This window comes from Trichosurus vulpecula, chromosome 2 (genome assembly GCF_011100635.1).
Source record: "Trichosurus vulpecula isolate mTriVul1 chromosome 2, mTriVul1.pri, whole genome shotgun sequence".
NCBI classification, from domain to species: Eukaryota; Metazoa; Chordata; class Mammalia; order Diprotodontia; family Phalangeridae; genus Trichosurus; species Trichosurus vulpecula.
The window spans coordinates 459,456,861-459,479,901 of record NC_050574.1 but is presented as its reverse complement, the minus strand read 5'-3'; the positions used below and the strand labels follow the sequence as shown (position 1 = coordinate 459,479,901).

Sequence of the window (23,041 nt, the reverse complement as noted above, 5' to 3'; positions counted from 1 at the left end):
TGGCTTTTCCTTAGGATGATTTCCCTTCATTAATAGTTTCATGCAAGGTATATCTTTTTTGTTCAGTGTTCAGCATTAACATGCTTGTTCTTTATTCATAGTAGAGTCAGATTGAGAGAGGTTTACAGTATTTGGATTTAATACAGTTTTCAGCATCCTGATAAACTTTACAATAATTTGCAATCCCAGTGGAGAGTTGGCACTAAAGGTGAACTTTAGAATCTACTTCCCCAGCTCTGGCTTTTGCAGTCAGGTACCCTGGCAACCACCTTGTCTGGTGTGTGCAGCATGCATGAAAATGGGATGTTTATTCTAGCAAAAGATAACAGAGAAGGAGAAATCCCCTTTGCTCTTTGTTTGAAGTGTAAGACCTTGGGAATGTGAGGAGGCCAGTTCCTTTCTGTCAACATGTCCCTTGAGTTTCTAAAGGCTGCTTTTTCTAGTAGCAAGGACAAATGGAAATAAAATGCTTAAGTGTTTCCTCCAAGCATTTTCACAAGCATTCCTTGTGCTGGAGAAAAAGCAGCTTTTTTTGACTTCGGCTGATGAGCCTTTCATTAGATTCTATTTTATTTCTACTCCACCCCCCAGCCCATGCTGGCTGGGGAAACCTCTTCAATGCTTTCAGAATTGGAACACCATACATGCTGATTCAGTGTGGGTGGGGTAATAAAAAGAGTTGGTCATGAGTCTGCACGTGTAATACCCTGGGGACATCTCCTTTATATTTTGTCGTGTGTGTGTGTGTGTGTGTGTGTGTGTGTATTTTTAGAGTTTTCTGTGAGTCAGATTTTACATGTATCCTCCCCATCTCCCAAGGCTTGTAATATCATCCTATCTGTAGCCTAAAAGATTTTGGGTTATATTTAAAAATTTTTTTGAGTTAGAGTCATGTTGTTTTAAAAACTAAATGATGGAACTTTTAGACTAAGTTTTAGTAAACAATTGAGAGAGAAATGGGTTCTTTAATATGGTAGAAAATAGATAGCTGGGCAGAAGTTCAGAATTTTAAAATGTCACATATAAAATGAGCCTGCATCGAGGTGAATACTTTCAAGCATTTGAAATCTGTGGCTAAACAGTATTTTATATCAGATGATAATCTATACTTTAAAGAGTTCTGGTTCCTAGAATGGGATGAGGTAAAATGATGAGAAAATTTCTGGGGATTCAGATTTTGTTTTGTTTGTAAAAGTCAGTTTTAGATTACTGGTGATAATGGGTTAGCCAGTCACTGGAATCCATAGCTAATTAGAAATCTCATTTTAGCTGTCTGTTTTAGCTCCCTTACATACCAAGACCAAAGTAGCTTGTTTTTAAATTAAGATAGTAGTCCTAAAAAGCAGTAAAATGACCAGTGTAAGATGACAACAGGAGCGAAAAATGACTAGAAGGTTCGCCAAATACGGGTAGTTTTGACTTAGCCTGGAGAAATGGGAGCAGCATCTAGCCTAGCTGAGTGACCCAGTGGCCTTCAGGACTTCCCTCTCTTCCTTTTTTCTTCTCCTCCTCCTTTCTCTGGGGCTATGATTCCATGTGAGATGAAGAGATCTAGGATTAAAGGTTAGATCGTAAGATGTTAGATTAACCTGGAGGTCATCTCCCATTTCCCTCATCTTATTGATAAGGAAACTGAGGCCCTGGGAGGTGATTACCATCACACAGATCATTGTTCGTATTTGCCCTTCATTCTTGAAGAGGACCAATGACATCAGGAAGGTTATGTCTTGACTTGCAAGCGAATTGGATTTAAGTGAGGGAGGGCCCTGCAAATGAGGCCCAGCCTCATTCTCTCAGGTGGAGCCATCTGGGTCCACAGGCCAGGTATAGATTAGATCAGGACAACTGGAGAACATTAGAAGGAAGAGCAGGAATGAGAAGCCGGGTTTTGTGATGAAATCCAGCAGTCTTTCCACTTTGGTAGTACTGTTAAACTGGTGATGGTAAGGAAGATTGGAGAAAAGTATAATGGAATACTTTTCCCCATTCATTATCTATTCCAGTCAAGCTGGTCTGCTTCTAGTTTCCTGTATATGACATTGCACCTTCTTTCTCTCATTTCTGCCCCTCCTTACCTGACCTCTGCCTCTTGAGAATTCTTAGCTCTCTTAAAGGCTCAGCTCAAGTACCACTGGTAAAGAGAACCTTTCTTGAGTGCCCCCAATTGTTAATGTTCCTCAGCCCCAAGAAAACTACTTTGTATTTATTTTGCATATTTTGGACTTTAAAAAATTATCAGTGTGCCTTTGTATTAATCCCCAAATCCATTTGAGTTTAAACCTGTTAAGGTCAGGCATTATTTCTTTTCTTTTCTTTTTTTAAATCTTTACCAGCTCGTAGCACAGTGCTTAGACCTAACAAGTTCCTGAGTGGCCCGGACAACTTCAGCCAGGGAACTGGAGAGTAAGCTTAGGAAGGAGCTTTTTACTAATCAGTCAATCAGCAAACAATTAATAATTGCAATTTTTGTGCCAGGGACTATGCTAGATGCTAGAAATAAAGATACAATGAATGATACTATTCCTACTCAAAAGGAACTTACTTTCTGATGAGGAAACAAGGATACACACGTACACACACACACACACACACACACACACACACACACACAGAATGGGCAGCTAAGTGTCACAGTGGATCAAATCTAACCTCAGATGCTTACTAGCTGTGTGACCCTGGACAAGTCACTTAACCCTGTTTACCTTAGTTTTCTCATCTGTAAAATAAGCTAAGGAAGGAAATAGCAAACTACTCCAGTATCTTTACCAAGGAAACCCCAGATGGGGTCATGAAAAGTCAGATACAACCGAAACAACTGAACAACATGTACAGAATAAATATAAATATATATAAATACATAAATATAAAAGAAACAAATGTAAAGTAATCACATATAAATCATTCAAGAGAGGGGGCACCAGCAGATGAGAGGACCAGGACAGGTTTGATTAAGCAGCACCCTGAAGGAGAAGAGGAATTCTGTCAGGTAGAGGGAAGGAAGGAAGATATTCTAGATGTGAGGGCTGGTCAGTGCAAAGCCGTGGAGATAGGGGAATGGAGTGCAGTGTGTAAGAACAAAGGCCAGTTTAGCTGGATTTCATTGTTCAGGAGGGAAAGTAACGTCCAATGAGGCTAGAAATAAACTTTGGGGCTAAGTTGTGAAGTGCAGTAAAAGCTAAATAAAGTAGTTTTTCATTTGATTTTAAAGGCAATGGGAAACCATTGGAGTTTGAATAGGGGAGTCTCATGTTCAGACCTATGCTTTGGGAAAAATAGCTTTTGCAGCACTATGTAGGACAAACTGAAGGAAGGTGGGGCCTGAGGCAGAGAGACCAATTAGGAGGAAATTAGAGTAATCTTCATGGAAACCGGTGAAGTGCCTAGTCTTGTGTAGTAGATGTGTGAAGGAGAGAAGGGACTGGATTTGAAGGTGGAAACCTTCAAAGGTGGAAGGGAAGGTGGAAACAGCAGATTTGGCAACGATTTGATATGTGCAGTGACAGTTGGCAGTTGAGGATAACACTAGGGTTATGAACCTGAAACCTGGACAATTAGGGGTGCTGGCAACAGAAAGAGGGACGTTTGGAAGATGGATGGGTTTGGTGAATGAGTTACATTTTGGACATCTTGAGTTTGAGATGTCTCTGACATATGCAGCTTGAAATGTCTAATAAACTATTGGTGATACAGGATTGAAAGTCAAGGGAAAGACTGGAGCCAGGTATATAGAAAACTATGTTATGTCTGTAGAAATGATTGTTAAACTTCTGGGAGCTGATGAAGTCACCAAGGTAGCAAAGGGAAAAAAAGAGAATCTACTGAGTGGCTTGGAGACCCACTCCTGTTGTAAGACAGATATGTTCCAAGGACCCTAAATGAAATTTGAAATATACACGCGCACGCACACACATATGCATATAACATACATGGACTCTTTAAACTAGGGACTACTGGGGCAGCTAGGTGGCGCAGTGAGTAGAGCACCAGCACTGGAGTCGGGAGGACCTGAGTTTAAATCCAGCCTCAGACGCTTGACACACTTCCTAGCTGTGTGACCTTGGGCAAGTCACTTAACCCCAATTGCCTGGCCTTCTCCCAACCAAAACAAAAATAAATTGGGGACTACCTCTATAATAATCAGTCCATGGATAATTTAAATTGGGGGTATGAAATTATTCTAGCAAAATTTGATTTTAGTGAACTCTCTGTTTCCTCATCATCACCTCTTCTCTTTCTAAGTGTTCATCTGTCATCTGCCCAAGGATCCTTTAAAAAATGTTCTTAAAGAGTGATATCAAATTGATAGGTCTGAATTTTCAGAATCTCTCCCCTTTTCTTTATTTCCTCCTTTAGTGCATCATTAGACCCTTTTAAGTAAAATTCAGAGAGTCATTCATGTGCCAGCAAATTGTCTTCAACGGAACTCAGTCATAGTGATGTTAGAAGTGGTTTTTCTCCTGTGATAATCTCTGGATATTATTTTTATATAAACATTTTTCTGGGCTTTATTGTTTAAGCAGTGTCAGGGGTATCAACTTCATATTCAGTATGTTTCACCTAAAGCAGCTTGTGTGTATAAATCTTTATTTGTATTTATTTTACATCGCCTTTCTACTTCTTATTGTATTCATACATCCACAATGAAAAGGGATCTTCTTCACCTGTCATCTGAATATTTATGTTCAGAACACAGAAATGACTATCATCTTTCCACAGTCTCACCAGTCTGGTACACATGAGGAAAAAAAGAGCATAAATTTGAATATGAATTTCAATTCGAACCATTGGAGAAGTGCAACATACATTATTTTAGTAGAGAAATAGTAAATCATTCTAGAATACCTGATCTACTGCATATTACAGGTCTTTTCACGTAAAGAAAATGTTCTAGGTATTGTATTTGTCTTATTAAAAGTGAGATTTTAAAATTCAGCATCAGTATTTGTCTTAAAAACAGTTTCTTTGTGAAAATTTTTATTACTCGAATTATTATTTGCTCATTCAGGGTTTTGTTGTTCAGTTTTGTCCAGTTCTTCATGACTCCGTTGGGGGTTTTCTTGGCAAAGAAGCTGGAGTGATTTGCCATTTCCTTCTCTAGCCCATTTTACAGATGAGGAAACTGAGGCAAACAGGGTTAAGCGACTTGCCAAGGGTCATACTGCTAGGAAATGTCTGAGGCTGGATATGAACCCAGGTCTTCCTGACTCCAGGTCTGGTGCTCTATCACCTAGCTGCCCCATTGGGGTTTTAAAGAGCTCTCATGCCATCGTGACTCTTCTGTGAGTTGTCTCTATCTGTTGGACTTCATTCCTCATCTCAGTTCATGTTTCTTCCCTCTCCTCAGTAGAAAAGCTCTTGTAGTCCCACTTCCTTTTTACGTCTTCACCGATGGTGAATAAGAGTGTGTGTCTCTTCATTCGCTTAATGTCTCCTTGTAGCTGCAACCTCCACCTCTTCAAACCTCATGAGCCAAGGGAAAAAAAAAACCCTGAACCTTTAGATAGTTGAGCATTTACCTATCCATTTATTTACTCTATGATTATAAATTAGAAGTCCAGAATCAAAAATTTAAAAAAAAAAACTCTTTCTATTAAGCAGCCAGGTGGTTCAGTGGACAGATAGCTGACCTGTAGTCGGGAAAACTTGAATTCAAAGTCAATTCAAATTCAAATACAATATGATTAACTAGCTATGTGACCCTGATCACATCATCATACATCTGGCTGCCTCCGTTTTTCCCATCTATTAAGTGGACACACTAATAGCACCTACGTCTGTTTCCACAATCCGGCCAGCAGCTTCTGTGGGGGTGTAAGATCCACCTGCAGCCAGCACCCAGAAAGCTGCCAACAGCACGGGGTCTTCTGATCTGCTTAACTAAGGAAAGCAAGGTGAAAAAGCATACAGACAGCATTCACTTAGTTCAGGGGAAAAAGCCAGCACCCTGAACTTCAGAATAAAGTACAAACAAAGTACAAACATCAACAGACAGACCCAATACAATTCATAGTTACGAACATCTAGGTTCGGCCCGGGAGCTCAGAACATGGGCTGGCCCAGAGTCACGCGCGCCCCCACTGCTGTAAGGAGGAGCTCCAGAGAACAGACAGCCAACCCCTGGTTATTATATCTTTTTCAGCCTCAGGGGTGAGTCACACATGCGGCTCACCCACGTGACCTAGAATCGTCACAAAGAGGCGACTTAAACCCACGTGGTCTAAAAGCCTCTGCTGTCCCAGACGTGTAAACTAGGCCCTCGCTGGAGTCAGCCCCACCTTGGGCCCCACCTTAGTTGCCAATCCACACCCACTAAGGTTTTACACCTAATGCGGATTTGGGCCTGGGACTTAGCACCCAGTAAGGCTCAATGAATTACTCAAAGGGAACAAAAGCCAAACTCTTCAAGGGCGCTTGTTGACCTAAGTGCTAAGGAGCCCATTTTGGTTACCAACACAACACAGGGTTGTTATAATGGTAAGATAAGAGTCATGATGCACTTTGCAAACCTTAAAAGTGCTATATTTTAGCTATTATTAATGTTATTATTATGATGAATATGCTTTGCCCAGTAGGATAGATGATTAGTCTTGAGTATTTATCTTCAAGCTATAAATTCCACTTGTGCTTTAAATACGGCTAATCGTTCTGTGGCTGGATGGACATTTACAGCACTTCTGTGAGGCACATGAGCAATGTTTTTAGGATATTGAATGTGTTGTTTATTATTTGGGAGCGGTATGTTAATTAGCTTATTATTAGTCAGGGTAGCAGAAAGATTAGAGTCAGAATAGTTGACCTTGAAAATGCAAATGAATGGCTCATAGTCACCTTTTGTTATTATTTGGGTTGATTTTATCTTTAATTGGCAATGCAGATTTTTTATTAAAATTTAGAGTAGTGAACCTTGGCCTCCTGTTTCCCTCATTATCTTCAGAATATTAAATAAAATACTGCAATTCTGGGAGAGCTCCTGGGAAGGAGAATCGTGAGATTTCTTGTCCTCTGACAGATTTTGGCCTCATAAGCCTCATTTCAAAGAAAAAAAAATTCTGTCAGTGGTATGTGTAGTTACTCTTGCAATCTATGGGCTTATCCCTGTGGTAGCAGCACACATGTGACTAGCTCGGGAAATTGTATCTGAACAGAATATTTGAGAAGACATTTGTGTTGGATAGAGAAATGTCAGAGAGCAGAATGGCAAAAAGCTTTCTGTTAAGTTTTGTTTGAGTTTTCAGGCTTGGGGATCTTTTCAGCTCTAGCTTCATTGGCCTCCTGCCTTTTCCACCTCTTCAGCAGTATGAATTTTTTGGTGGCTATTTGGTTTTTTTAAGGTTTGTTCACCTAAACTCTGTTCTGGACCCCTGGGAACAAGGCTTGTCTCCATCCAGAATAACTTTGTCCTTTTTTGTTTTGGTTTGGTTTTTTGGCAGGGCAATTGGGGTTAAGTGACTTGCCCAAGGTCACACAGCTAGTACATGTGTCAAGTGTCTGAGGTCGGATTTGTACTCAGGTCCTCCTGACTCACTGCGCCACCTAGCAGCCCCCAACTTTGTCTTTTTCAAGGGCAAGTTCTGACCTCTCTCTTCCCCTTCCCAAGGTTGAAGAGAAATTTAGTTGGACTTCTTAGCACAGTTTTCTACCCTCTAGTGCACATCAGTGGAATAGCAGGAAATTTAGTCATCATAGTTTTGAACTCTGTCTCTCTATTAAACAAGTTAGACAATGAAAAGGTTTGTGAAGTCAGCGCTTATTTCCCGAAGGCAGAGAAGTACTCCACTTCCCTCTCCGCCCTCTCCCTTCCATATGTCCTAGTGTTTTGTCCTTGCCTAGTCTTGAAGAGATCTGTTTACAGTTTCACCGACCTACAAAAATAAAATGAGTGTATAATCTTCAACAAGTCATTAAACCTCTGGGGATCTCAGTTTCTTTGCCTGCAATATAAAGATGGTAAATTACAGGATTTCCAAGGTCCCTTACAACTCTTACATTCTATGATTATGACATTCATGGAAGAGAGGGAAAATATTTAAACCATAATCATTTGTAGAATGCCTAACATGAGAAAAGTACTTCTTCCTGATTTTACTAGATAATAGACAATGGGAACTCTACATTGCAATATGCTGCAAAATATAATGTCACATATGAACCCTACTTGTAAAAAGTAGAACACACAGCTATTTTAAAATGAACAAAGAATGAATTGTTCATTTTGAATGAATGAATTTGAATGAATCTTTGGTTTGATGCAAGAAGTATTGATTAAACACCTATTTGCTTCTAGACTATGGGCTAGGAGCTCTAAGAAGCCAGAATAAAGAAGGCATTCTAGGCTTGGGGGATGCCTTGCAAATGTCCGGTAGCACAAGATGGAATGCCAAGTTTGACTGTAGCTTAGGGTGTATGAAGTAAGGTGAATTAAACCAGAACTTGACCATGGAGGGCCTTGATAGGCTGAGGAGTTTGTCTTTTATGCTAGTGGAAGTAGGAAACCACTGAAGGGAGGGGTGATCAAACCCGTGCCTTAGGCAACTCTGGAGGACTGATTGTTTGGAAACTAAGAGACCAGAGCATTAGGGAGCCCAGGCAGGGGGTGGTATTGACTACTGAAGCGGAGAGAGAGGAAACATTCAAGAGGTCTCAGGAGGTAGAATGAGGAGGACCAGATTGGATCTGGGAGGAAGGTGCGGAGGGGGAAGGGGAAGGAAGAGTCAGGAATGATTCTGGAGGTTACAAATCTAGGTGAACAAGAGTTTTGTGGTGACCTCAACAGATAGAAGAAAGTTTGGAAGAGGGATCAGTTTAGGAAGAAAGATATTAAATTCTGTTTTTGATATGTCAAGATGTCAAAAGTACATGGGAGTATCCCACATTAATAACTGCCAGACCATATATGTGTGAGTAAAGCAAACATTAGTCAGTGAAATGTCATAGTTTCTGTCATTTCCTATGGACCTGTATAAATTTTTGTACATTCACATATATATTTGACATAAATGCATATATGTAAATTTGGGGATCATCTTCATAAAGATAATTCAGGGAAAGGGCTTAGAAAAAGAAGAGAGTCGAGAAACAAACCTTAAGGAATATTCATGCTAAGGAGTTGGGAGAGATGGGTCAGCAAAGGAGGCCAAGAAGTGGTGGTCGCTGGGGTTGACTCATGGCCTTCGTTGGAGGTCTGTCTCTCTGCTAACAGCAGACCAGCTGATCAATTCTTTTCTAATGATTCATTATAAACAATTATTGAATTCCAACTCAGTCAATTACACTTATTTTATTTACATTTCAATACATGAAGTTCCTTTTTTTTAAGTGGTCACTTAAATAGGAAAAGAACCTGAGAAGAGGGTCAGGAAAGCCAAGGCAGGAGAGAGTATTAGGAGGAGGGAGTAGTAAATGGTGTCCAAAATTGAATATTGTTGGTGGCACTCTACTAATCGCTAGGAATATAAAGAAAAGTGAAAACATGGCCTCTGCCTTGATTCAAGGAGCTAAAATTCTAATAGGGAGTTTAGCTGAGGAAAGGAAGAAAGATTTCTTATTTTAGCTACCAGGGATGACTGAATCCAATGAGACTTTTTAAAGATCAGAGAGACACGGGCATGTTTGTAGATAGCAGGTAAGGAGCCAGTAGTTAGGGAAAGACTGAAGTTAGAGTGGGGATGATGATGATGCATCAGTATGATGGAGAAGACTTGTGGGGATGAGATCAGAGCTGCACATAGAATCATTTGTCTAGGTCACAGGAAGGGCCACCTCTTCACAAGAGGCAAGAGTGAAGGAGGAGATAATGGGGAGATGTCTTGAGTAATTTGAGATGAGGGGAGGAGAAGGGAGTGCTCTCAGCAAATAGCCCTAATTCTGTGAAGTATGAAGTGAGATTCTCAGCTGAGAGGGTGAAAAGAGGACTCAGAGGGTGGGATACTTGAGGGGGTGGGAGTCAAAAAGGTTTGGAATATCTCTGATGAGTGGGATAGTGAATCAACTTGGGCAGTCAATGGAGTGATGTCCTTGTTGCAGTGAAGGCACAGTTGAGATCATGTAGTATAAATTTGTGATGGAGCCAGTCAGCGCAGTTGAATGATTTTTTTTCCAGCTCTATTCAGCTGTAGGAGTGAAGGGGGAAAATGGTGGGAGTAATGCAGAGTTGGAGTTCGACAAAGCTTGATCAGTGATGGGATAAGGCAGCAAGGGATTTGACAGTAGTGTGGTACTGGAAAAATCAGTTATTGCTAAGGAGACCCCTGAGAAACCCCAGTTTGCATAATAAAGACTGGACTCAGACCTTTTGGCATTTCGCAGATGTCCCTGGGGCTCCATGACTCCACCAAGGAATGTCAGTAAGATTATCCCACTTAATGATAACCTGTCAAAATCCTTGATCTGTCCCTGTGCCACCCCCCACCCTGTGACCTGGCTTGTAAGTTCCAAGAGATAATTAACCTCTGTACCCTGTATTTTCTATATAAACTGCTTCTTTACCCCAGCCCGGGGCCATTTTGATTTGGGTGGAACCCCAAATGGTCACCGGCTAATAAATTCTCCATTTAAAACTTATACTCTGTGGCATGTCTCACTTGCTCTTGGTATTAACAGTAGAACTTAGCAAAGTCTTGCTTTCTTAATATTTTGTGTGAGGGGGCAATTTGAAAGTAAAAATAAATGTTTTGTATTGAAAATAACAAAACCCCAAACCAAAACAGGAATGCTTCCTCCCATGTGAATTTATTCAAGAAGAGTGCAGTTTTGTGATTTTTTTATGTGTCACTAATTAATTTGTTCATTATTAAAACTGGGGATGTTCAGATGAAAAGGATCATTAATATTCTTTACAACTTATCTTTGTTACTACTTTTATGTTGTATATGAATGCAAATTTCTCTCATGTGAAATATTTCACTGGTGCTTTTCCTGGATTTAGAGGTTGTTAAAGAAGATGTAATTGCATCCCAGGGAACAACTTGAGAGCTGTCTGTCCTAGACTGTCAGACCCTGACTAGCTTATTCCTTGTAGTTTTAAATCCTCCTGTATGAAAGCTGTAAAAAAAAAAAAATTAGTTTTGATGAATTTAAATGCTAATCTTCCCGAGTGCTAGGCTTTTACAGAAAAATTCTATGGAGTGGTTGGGTTGTCATTTGCCAATATCATCAGCTGTCAGTAATGACTAAAAACATGAAATGGATATTAGCATTTATTAAGGCTGTTTTTCACTAATGCAACACTATAAATTTATATGATTAGGAAGAGTAGAATTGGTGGTCAAGCAGCTCATTTCTTTTTGGTCCATGTTTTGAATTCAGTGTATTTTTCAACAGAATTTACCTTTTTTTTATCAGTAAGAATATATACAGTAGGTCACTTAGGCATTGTTACAAAAGCAATATTCTTCCCTAAGCCTGAGATCTACTGAATAAAAGTTTCAGTATACTCATATCCACTTGTTAATAAGCTTTGGCATTTAGTTTATGGTAGTTGAAAGGATGATATCAAATCTAGGAATAGGTTATTTATTTTTTACTACTTCTTTCCTCTTTTGTTCTCAGCCAAACTATTGTCCTATTCTCCATTCTAACTTGTTTTAAATTGTTCAAGGTTTCCTTGCTACTTCACCTTGACCACATAACAAAGTGCTACTTTAAGATGCCACCACTTGAATAAATCATTTTACCCTTCTCTTTAAAATATTGAAAGACTGCCCAACTGATTTTGCCTCACCTCCTACTCCAGGAACTGAAACTATAAGAGCCTTGGAAGAAGCCGAATACTCTGCCACCAATTTTCCAGCTATCTGTAGCTTGGGTCCTGTATTGATCCAGGGATAGTCTCTCCCATTAGAATGTATGGTTTTTGATCTCACAGATTATTTGTGTTTTATCCTTGTATTCCTGACACCTAGAATAGTGCATTATAGTACATCATATGTGTGTGTGTGTGTGTGTGTGTGTGTGTGTGTGTGTGTATATATATATATAATATTTTAATAAATTTGGGTTGAATTGAATAGCCTGAAAGAGTCCAAATAGTACTTCGTCCCAGAAGATTCCATAGCCTTTGTTTGTCAAATAATGTACATGAGATTATTTCCACGATTTGCTTCATAAGTCAGAAATTCTACGTTAAGATTGCATTATTTTTATAATCCATTGCTTGGCACAGTGCCTGGCACATGGTAGGCACTTAGTAGATGTTTATTAAGATTGATTAGAATACATTTATCTCTCATCAACGTACAGTTTATTATAACTGGTGGCTTATATATATATACATATATATACACACACACACACACACACATATATATATATATATATACACACACACACACATATATATATAACTGGTTTATTATAACTATTGCTTGGTAAGTTTGTTTCCTCTGAACTAGAGGAGCCAATGCAGGGTGGTAGGTCCCTGAAGTCCTTCCATTCCTACGTTAGCTTCCTCCATGTCTAGATATTCTCCCTGGTGCAGAAAAAGTACAATCTCAGTAGTGATGCCAACTCATGGTACCTTCCTTTTGTGAGTTGTGGCCTCTTTGACATGGCAGTTGCCATGGAGCTCCCAGACAGACAGACACTGTCATCATATTCTCTATCACCCCTCAGACCATTGCAGAAGAAGGGAGGGAAATGTAGCAAAAATAGTCAGCAGAAAAGAGAACCTCAGTGCAGTCATGTGGGTAGAAGTGTTGCCAATCCCTACCATAAAAAAATGGATCTTGGGTGTCTCAGGAGTTTGGCCAGGCCGTGATGCAAGGGTTTATTTTATTATCAACTCTCACGTTGCTTATATCAGGGAATAGCGTACCTGTATCATTCTGCTGGTGTATTTCATTCGTTCTCCAGTGATATACAGTGAAATGATGATAATTTAGTTCTAAGTAGCTAACTTTGGCTGTTTTTTTGTGTATATGTGTCTCATTTCCCTTAAACTTGCTTCAAATCTGTTTGATTTTTGAAAATGTTACTGATGTCAAACAAAGAGAGAAATTGTGTACTATTTCTGCCAAACAATTTATGTAAAAATGAAAGCTACAAGAGAGATGTGGTCTCCAGAAGGTAGACTTTAGTTCCATTATTTAGTGCCAAGGAATAGTTGTAAATAATTGAGATCTTTGCATCCTGATCTAATGTTGGACTTGTTGATGTCCATCCAATGGAGGAGTCTACCATCTTGCCTTTAGGCAGAATTACACCATCAGAAGTAGGTGGGAATGTGCCCGTTCTCTTGAGAAGATTCCACTGCCCCCCTCAGTAAATCATTCTAATGTTTAACAACCTTCAGTGTCAGGAAATTATTTATGGCCAACAACCTAAATTCCTCATGCTGCTATTTAAGCCTGTTTCTTCTTGTTTTGTCCTCAGTGGAAAAGTGTAACAGCTGGTTACCATCCGCTCCATAAGAGAGTCATATAACTGAAAAGTGTTATTAAGTTTCTCCTTCTGCCCTTCTTTTCCCTCTTGTGTCTTTGGCTAAACAACCCATTCCTTGAAGCTTTGTTCATAGGTATTCTTTCTAAATTTTTAACTGTCTTTGTTCCAACTTAGTTTTCTCTAATTGGTACAGAACCAAACCAGCAAAGGTTTGATCAACCCTGAATATGAAGAAATGAATATACTGTCATATTTGCAGTAGCACTGATTTCTGGTCTAGGGGCCGGGATGTTACTGTAGGAGGCCTGTGTCCATCAAGTATTGTCTTTTGATCTTTCTTTTTATCAGACAAAATCCATTAGAGCTGGTATTTGCCACTTATAGGGTGAAGTGTGAAAATAATGTTTTTATTATTTCATAAATGTATATAGTAGTTAAAAAGTAAAATACATGTGTGTTTTACTTTTGCAGATTATGTAGTTATTAGTGATAAAATACCAATTCATTTAAAAGTATTATAGAATTCATAGTAGCTTCTTTGTAAAAAAATAAAATAAAATCCACCAAAAAAAACTATTGAAAAAATACAAGATAAAAGAGACAGGGCATAACGTTATAAAAATATGGATTCAGAGGTAAGAAGGAACCTTGGAGGCCATTGAGTTCAACACCCTGATTATACAGATAAAGAAAATGAGACACAGAGAGTAAATGGCATGCTAAGGTGACACATTGATTAAGTATTTGAGGCAGGATTTGAATGTAGGTCTTTTTTACTTCCAAGTCCAGTGCACTGTTGGTGTTGTACACATAATACTGTATGCATTAGTTTATGTGAAAATGAAGTAGATGATTTAAATAAGTATATACTTAACATAAGTATAGACCTGAGTGGAGAACCTGCAGCCTCAAGGCCACATGTGGCCCTGTAGGTCCTCAAGTGTAGCCCTTTGACTGAAGCCAAACTCACATAACAAATCCCCTTAATAAAAGGATTTGTTCTGTAAAACTTAGACTCAGTCAAAAGGCCGCACTCAAGGACCTAGAGGGCCACATGTGGCTTTGAGGCTGCAGGTTCCCCACCCCTGGTCTAGAGTATGAAGTACATGCCCCAAATGCTAATATATTAATAGAAGTTTAGTGCCCAGGATCAGGTGATGATAACTTCCCTGTAAATGTTACTTTGTTTGACTGTAGGTTTCATATTTTGAGAAGGTTATTGACAAGTTAGCATGGTGCCAGATGGTACTAGTTAGGATGGTCAAGGGTCTGGAAGACATATTTGGGTTTTTTTTTACTAAAAGTGAATTTATTTTGAAATCTTTTTGCAACGCTTCTTAATTTACAATGCCTTGAATGATCAGATCCAGGCCTAAATACTGTAAATTTAAAAAATAATAACATTGATATCCATTAGTTTTGAATTATCTTCACTTTCAAATAAATCCTTCTGACCCGTCCACTATCCAGAGAGCCATCCCTTTTAACAGAGAATAATAAAAAGTTCAATAAAACTAACCAGTACATCAACGGAATCTGACAATATAATATGTTCATGTTGCCCATTTGTGGGGAGTCCAGCCATCTCTGCAAAGGGGAGGTTGAAGGGATAGGAATAAGCATCTGTTATTTGCCTACTGTGTGCCAGGCACTTTATAAATGTTGTCACACTTGATCTTCATAAAAATCCCGGGAGCGGTAGGTGCTATATTATCCTTATTTTACAGATATGGAAACTGAGGCAGACAGGTGAAGGGACTCATGCAGGGTTATACAACTAGTTAAGCGTCTGAGGTCACATTCAAGCTCAGGTCTTCCTGATTCTAAACCCAGTACTCTATCCACTTTTGCCACCCTGCTGCCTCTGGAAAGAAGAGGAATTGATGTTGTATTCATTGTGTTTATTGTTTTCCTGGTTCTGCTTACTTCGGTGGAAATCACTTCATATGAATTCTTCGCAGTCAGTATGTCTTATGGTGCACTGATCCTCCATTGTTAACATACTGCAGCTTGTTTTGCCACCCCCACCCCCATTGGGTGGCAGAGTGAATAGAGCTCTGGGCCTGTAATCAAGAAGACCTAAGTTCACATGTAGCCTCAGACACTTAACTAGTTGTGTGACCCTGCACAAGTCTCTTAACCTCTATCTGCCTCAGTTTCCACAACTATAAATTGTTGATGATAATAGATTCTCTCTCCTAGGGTTGTTATGAGGCCCTCAAATTAGACGATATTTATAGAAAAGTCCTATATAAAAAGCTCTTTCTTCTGGTTTATGTAGGAACTTTTTAGTTTTGACTTTGGGGAATATGCAACATAGTTGAAGGAATAAGGGATACCCTTAACCTAATGAAAAGAAAACATGGACGATTCAAAGTTGGTTTTAAATGTTGGTAGGGCTCTCTTGCAAAAGAAGGATGAGATTTGTTACATGTATTTTCAGAAGAAAGAATAAGAAATGGTTTGGGAAGTTAGAGGTAGACATTTCAGTTTGGTATATACGGAGGAGGTTGAATTGGCCAACACGTCCATCCCAGTACTTGTCACTTTAGTGTAATGCAGCACCCCCACTACCACTGGGGAGGACCAAGGGACCCAGGATCTTCTGTGTCATACCAAGTGACAAGGCCTTACAGAGCTGAGTCACCTGGCAACAAGCTCCAGCTTCCTCATCTCCTCAGTAGACCCTAGCAATGTGTTATGAATTCCCTGGTGTCTCTAGAAGTTTCGAGCGGAATTCAGCTGCACACTCCATGGAATGGCCCCTAGAGGTTATTTCAGCCTTGGCTACATAGGGAAGAACTATCGGACAATTCAGAGTTTTCTAAAATTGAATGTATTTGTTCTAAATTTTCCCTGCCCTTTTTTCCCTCCTCCCAAATTCCATAGTAATGGCCTACCTTGGAGATAAAGAGCAACTTGGGCATTTTATGATATGAGCATCTACTTCAGTTTTATTCATTACCAACGCTGTATGGCCACTTGCTAAAAGAGTTAGCGCACATTGAAAGACCTAGACTTATTTGTTCATTTTTTCCAGAGACGATAAAAAATAACATAAAATACCCACAAGAATATGAATATATGCTCATCCTTCTTTTTCTTTTTGTCTCAGCCCTGGACAAATCCACTTTTTATGCAGGGTCAAATTTCTTAAAAAAAAAAAAAAAAGAGAAGTTTCCAGTTAATTAGTGGGCTCTGGCCTTCTACATGATTCTTAAGGTTAAGCTTCCTGTAAGCAGGTGGGCAATGCAAACACTGTGTGTAAACTTCCAGTTTATCTCTTGCCTCTGGTTCTACCTGCTTCCTACTCAAGAGTTTATAACCCTAATCTGCTTTCAATACTAACGACCCCCTTATTTGTTTAAGAAAATGTTTATCCCATCCTAAGAGAGAATGGGCTGCCTTTTTAGGTAGTAAATTCCTTGTCCCTGGGAGTGTTCAAACAGAGAAGCTGTAAGGCATGAAGGAATTCTCACTTATATGGGAAGTTGGATTAGTTTCTAAGGACTTAGGTTTTTTTAAAAATTTATTGATTCTGCACTAAAAGTAGGTAATATAATGGCTTTGCACATAATAAGTGTTAAATACATACTTATTAACTAGAACTTGATGCTCAGTCATTTCAGTTGTGTCTGACTCTTTCATGACACCATTTGTGGTTTTCTTGGCAAAGATATTGGAGTGATTTGCCATTTCCTCCTCCAGTTTACTTTACAGATGAAGAACTGAGGCAAACAGGGTTAAGTGATTTGCCCAGGGTTACTACTAGCTAGGAAGTGTCTGAAGCCAGATTGGAAATGAGGAAGATGAGTATTTTTGACTCTAGGCCTGGCACTCCATCCACTTCACCTATTGATATTATTACCATTTTTGGTAAAAAAAAAAATGGTTTAAATTTTTTTTACATGATTAGCATTTTGTATAAAGGAAAACTAAAATGAAACGGCCTTTTTATGTCGTGTTGCTGTTTTATTAGCAATCATCAGTGAACCTGAGAATACTACAAAGGCGTGCATAGTTGCATCTTAGATATCTCCTTCTTGGGTTATTCCGATATGAGCAGCACCTTGATCATTCAGCTACATTTGAATTTCTCTACTTTCCATGAAGGAAGAATGAATGTTGCCAAAGGAATTGACAGATTTTCATCATAAGATTATATATTTAGAACTGGTGGTTTTCGTTGTTCAGGGCTTCTCATTTCATTGATTTTTTTTTTATTTTAACTGTTTAATGAATCCCTAAATTTTCTGCCTTTGTTATCACCTCAATGCACTGGAAACAAATCAGTTCAATTCCAAAAAAAAACTGTTTAAGTACTTAACTGTATGTAAAGACACTGGGGACTTATATGGAGTTTAGAGAAAAGAATGGGTTTCTGCCATCATTGATCTAGAATAGAAGTATAGATTTAGAACTAGAAGGGGCCATAGGGACCTTAGAGGTCATATAGTTGTGGTTTTTTCAGTTGTGTCTGACTCTTCTTGACACTATTGGGGTTTTTTTGGTGAAGATACTAGAGTAGTTTGCCATTTCCTTCTCCAGCTCATTTTATACAGATGAGGACCTGAGGCAAACAAGGTTAAGTGACTTGCCCAGAGTCACACAGCTAATAAGTTTCTGAGGTCGGATTTGAAATCAGGAAGATGAGTCTTCCTACTTTTAGGCCCAGCACACTATCCAGTTGACCTACCTGCTCAGAGGCCACACAGCTCAAGCCCTTTATTTTGTAGATGAGGATATGGGTTTGCATGCCAGGAACTCCTTATGCTGATGGAAGAATAGGTCCGGAAGTGAGTCCAGCTGAGTCCTGAAAGGCTTCAATGAATTGGGGAACAAGAGTTGAGTCTTGAAGGAGATCTTTAAAAGGCACAGGTGTTCGTCTCGGCCAAGATGGAGGCTGGAAAGCAGGGACTAGTGTGAGCTTCCCACTGAGCCCCTCCAAAAACCTATAAAAAATGGCTCCGAACCAATTCTAGAACTGCAGAACCCACAAAATAGCAGAAGGAAGCAGGGCTCCAGCCCAGGACAGCCTGGATGGTCTCTGGGTGAGGTCTATCCCCCACGGAGCTGGGAGCAGAGCGGAGCAGAGCCCAGCATGGGCAGCACGGACCAACCAGACCAGGAGCCAGGTGGAGTGTGCCCTAGCGCCCTGAATCATTGAGCTGCAGCAGTTACCAGACTTCTCAACTCATAAACACCAAAGACAACAGAGAAAGTTAGTGGGAAAAGCTGCTGGGGACAGAGTGAAAGAAGGAGTTCGAGGTTCAGCCACTGCCCCCGGGGGGGCAGCAGAGATGGGGCAGCTACAGAACTACAGCTGCAGTTGCTTCGGGCCCCAGGCCCACCTGGTGGGAGGACTTGGAATGCGATATTCCGGAGGTCAATGGAGCTAGGATTAAAACCAAGAATCACCTACCCAGCAAAACTGAGTATCATGCTCCAAGGCAAAATATGGATTTTCAATCAAATAGAGGACTTTCAAGCTTTCTCAGTGAAAAGACCAGAACTGAATAGAAAATTTTACTTTCAAACACAAGAATCAAGAGAAGCATGAAAAGGTAATCAAGAAAAAGAACAAGAAAAAGAAACTGCAAGGGACTTACTAAAGGTGAACTGTTTTGTTTACATTCCTACATGGAAAGATGATGTGTATGATTCATGAGACCTCAGTATTAGGGTAGCTGAAGGGAATATGCACATATATATATGTGTGTGTGTGTGTGTGTGTGTGTGTGTGTGTTTATGTATATATATGTATAAGTGAATGTGTATGTATGTGTGTGTGTATATATATATATATATATATATATATATATATATATATATATATATATAGAAAGAGAGAGAGAGAGAGCAGGCACAGGGTGAGTTGAAGATGAAGGGAAAATATCTAAAAGAAATAAAATAAAATTAAGGGATGAGAGAGGAATATATTGAGAGAGGGAGATAGGGAGAGATAGAATGGGGTGAATTGTCTCGCATAAAAGTGGCAAGAAAAAGCAGTTCTGTAGGAAGGGAAGAGAAGTCAGGTGAGGGGGAATGAGTGAATCTTGCTCTCATCAGATTTGGCCTGAGGAGGGAATACCATACATACTCAATTGGGTATCTTACCCCACAGGAAAGAAGAGGGAAGAAGATAGAAAAAGGGGGGGATGATGGAGGGTAGGGCAGATGGGGGTGGAGGTATTCAAAAACAAACACTTTCAAAAGGGGACAGGGTCAAGGGAGAAAATTCAGTAAAGGGGGATGGGTTGGGAAGGAGCAAAATATAGTTAGTCTTTCACAACATGAGTATTGTGGAAGGGTTATACATAATGATACACATGTGGCTTATGTTGAATTGTTTAACTTCTTAGGGAGGGTGGGTGGGAAGGGAAGAGGGGAGAGAATTTGGAACTCAAAGTTTTAAAAACAGATGTTCAAAAACCAAAAAAAAAAAGTTTTTGCATGCAACTAGAAAATAAGACAAACAGGCAATGGGGCATAGAAATTTATCTTACCCTACAAGAAAGGAAGGGAAAAGGGGATGGGAGGGGAGTGGGGTGACAGAAGGGAGGGCTGACTGGGGAACAGGGCAACCAGAATATATGCCATCTTGGAGTGGGGGAGGGTAGAAATGAGGAGAAAATTTGTAATTCAAACTCTTGCGAAAATCAGTGCTGAAAACTAAATACAATAAATAAATAAAAGAAAGAAAGAAAGAAAAATAGGTCCAGGTCCCTCCTACCCTCCAAAATAAACTAATAGGCATTTCAGATGCAAATAAAAAATGTTATTGTCGCTGTCCTCAAGAGACTTTTAATTCACTAAGGAGATTAGCAGCTACACACAAGAGTAAAATACAAAGTATATTCAAAATCATTTCATCATGGAAGGAGGAAAACAAAAATCAAATGCCTTGGGAGAGGAATGATATAAGAGAAAACTTCCTGGAGGAAATGGCATTGGCTTGGACCATTGAATGGTAAAGAAGAATGAGTGAAGGAATTTGTTGACCTAACAATGTATGGAGAAAATACTCTTCTACCATATACTTTATTGGGTTATTATGGTTAAAAGCAGTATTACATGTCTATACTTCTGTAAAAGAAAAAATTTTAAAACCCATAATTTCCCTGTGAGTGACTTCTTCCTTTCCCTCCTCAAATTTTCTCTCTTTCTTTTCTCCTTCTCTTACAGGCTAACAATAAGCCAGAAATAGAAGCAGCTCTCTTCTTGGATTGGATGAGGCTAGAACCCCAATCAATGGTGTGGCTGCCTGTGTTGCACAGGGTGGCTGCTGCAGAAACTGCCAAACACCAGGCGAAGTGTAACATCTGCAAAGAGTGCCCCATTATTGGATTCAGGTATCAGCACAGACACATCCCAGATCCTCTTTGTTTCACTGTATGCGTCATAAGATCTTGTGTCCTCCCAGCAAAAGATGTTGGTTTTCTAGTCACCAAAATAGATATAGGGGAGTTCTGAGCAGGACATGTTATCTCTTAGTCACTGAGTTAATTTGACTCTTCTGGATGGAGGTATTTTCTTTATCCTTTATGGTCCATGTTCACTCCTTATTCCAGAACCTCAATCAATAGAAAATCACATACTTCAAATAAGCATATGTAAGTACTTCCCCCTGAGATCTTCTGAACAAAATTCCAACATCCATTTACAGGAATGTAAGATAGTCTCAAAAATTCCAGCCCCTCTGCCCCAAGTCTAATCTAAGAACCATTCCCCCAAACATCACAAAGTCAGGACATGGTTCTATATAGGGAAACCAGGCTGAGTGAAAGGACATTCCTATCAGTCCTGCTTCCCCAGTTTCCTTTCCCTTCCTTTCACCCCACTGTTCACACCAGGAATTGTTCCAGTAATCACAGAACTTTATTCTTGATACATAAAAATACCTGATTAGCCTCTCTGGATAGTATCGTAATGAATTGCTATCCAGGACATAAAATATGTAAATGAAGGAAAAATTCACCAAGAGAATTAAAAACCAAGAAAGGGTCTTTTATTTCAAAGTGGAAAAAAAAAGAATGAATAATAAGATGTTAGCACTAGAAAGGGGCCTTGGAGTCTAAGGCAGCTTTTCTTTTACAGTTGAGAAAAACAAGGTCAGGAAAGGTTAAGTGATTTGCCCCAAGGTTACACAGCTAGGAAGGAACATCTCTTAGAAACCTGATGTGCTTTAAAAATAGCAGAATTTGTGTCTTTAAACTCTTTTGCCATTTGACCTTTTTGTGAGTCATTTATTTTAAAGAATGTGTTATTTGATAATCCTCACTCCTTAATTCTGAAAGTTGTTGATCTGTTTTAACATCTGGATCAGCAGCATGGTTTCCATAGCAATGAATAAGCTACTGTGTTGTAAAATAGCTATATATTGGTATGCCTGTTCAGAATCCACTTACCAGCTAAGTAAATACTCTCTTTCAATTATGGTTAGACTTGTTTTATCACTTTGTTTCTTAATAGCTACTTTGTGTGGTTTGTGTGCTCTTTATTCATGGTGTTCTTTTAGCATTGCTATTTATCCTTCTGCATATCGTGCTGTTTACCGAGAGGTTTTACAAAAGCTCTCTAAAGCCTAGGCAGACAACAGCGAGTAGGCTGTGCTAGCACAAAGACACCCTCATTTTGTCCTGGTTTCTGGCAGGTATGAATGATGACTTCAGATGGGGATGCAGCAGGAGACTGCATTACATTTCTTACCTTTTCTTTCTCTGCTTCTCTAGCTAGTCAGAGGGAAAGGGGGTGGGGGAGGCTTTATAAAGTAACGGTAATGGAGATGCTTGCTTTTAAAAAAAAAAAATGTACTTGTACATTTCTATTCCATTAGAATAGATCATTTAGAAATCCTTTCTTTACTTTTCCTCCAAAAGGAATACTGGTAAGTGTGAAAGGCATGTTGGTCTTCAGTAAAATGACATCCAAGTTTTCCTGTTCATTTTGCATAATGTAATTAATTTTCTTGACTTGACTAAAGTGTTCAGATCTGAGAAAGAAATTTAAAATTAAAAAACAGAGAGAGTGATATGTTAGCTTTGAGGGTAAAGAAAAAAACCTACCGCTTCAGACTTAAACATTAGAACTACTCCAATCTAGCACAGTTTTAGCCTTTTATTGGAGTTTGGTTTGCTATTTGTATGTGCTAGACTAAGGCATTTTTGAAGGGAGGGAGGGAATGATAAAAGTAGAAAGTAGCAAAATCACTATTTGGAAAATGAGTCGTAAATCACTCAGTCAGAAAGCATGATTAAAAACATGGCTCTTTTTAGTTGACAGGTTTTATTTTTATTTTGGCTTTTACCATTGACATTCCTTCATTTTTCTTTACCTTTTTGGAAAATAATTACTTTAGTGAATTTTTGTTCTAAAAATAGAAAGTGTATATCCTGAAAATTCCTGTTTGATGATAGACTAGTAGTTGTTTGCTAGTACCTTCCCATTTCACCAAAAATATTCTTATACTCCCATAGATTTGAAATAAGAACTGTTTCCTTCCTCTTTGATATGTTTACAGAAAAATATACCTGTTTAAAAAATTTTAGTAGAATTTTGGACGTGGGTCAGTGTTGTAGAAATCACACCAGATTAGAAGTCATCTAGGGCCTAGTTTTGTCATTAAAACACTTGTTTTCTTCATCTTTATTTTTATTTAATATTT

The 23,041-nt window shown here is 39.1% G+C and overlaps 1 protein-coding gene across 11 annotated transcripts in view; it reads left to right on the top strand.

Annotated features, from left to right (window-relative positions):
- The window catches only part of DMD (dystrophin), a 1,925,924-nt gene that overhangs the window by 1,843,251 nt on the left and 59,632 nt on the right, over positions 1–23,041 (top strand). For all 11 annotated transcript variants that reach the window (XM_036747778.1, XM_036747779.1, XM_036747772.1 and 8 more), the window contains one exon: positions 20,563–20,729. In XM_036747778.1, coding sequence (XP_036603673.1) covers positions 20,563–20,729 — 167 coding nt within the window. The remainder of the gene's footprint in view (positions 1–20,562; positions 20,730–23,041) is intronic.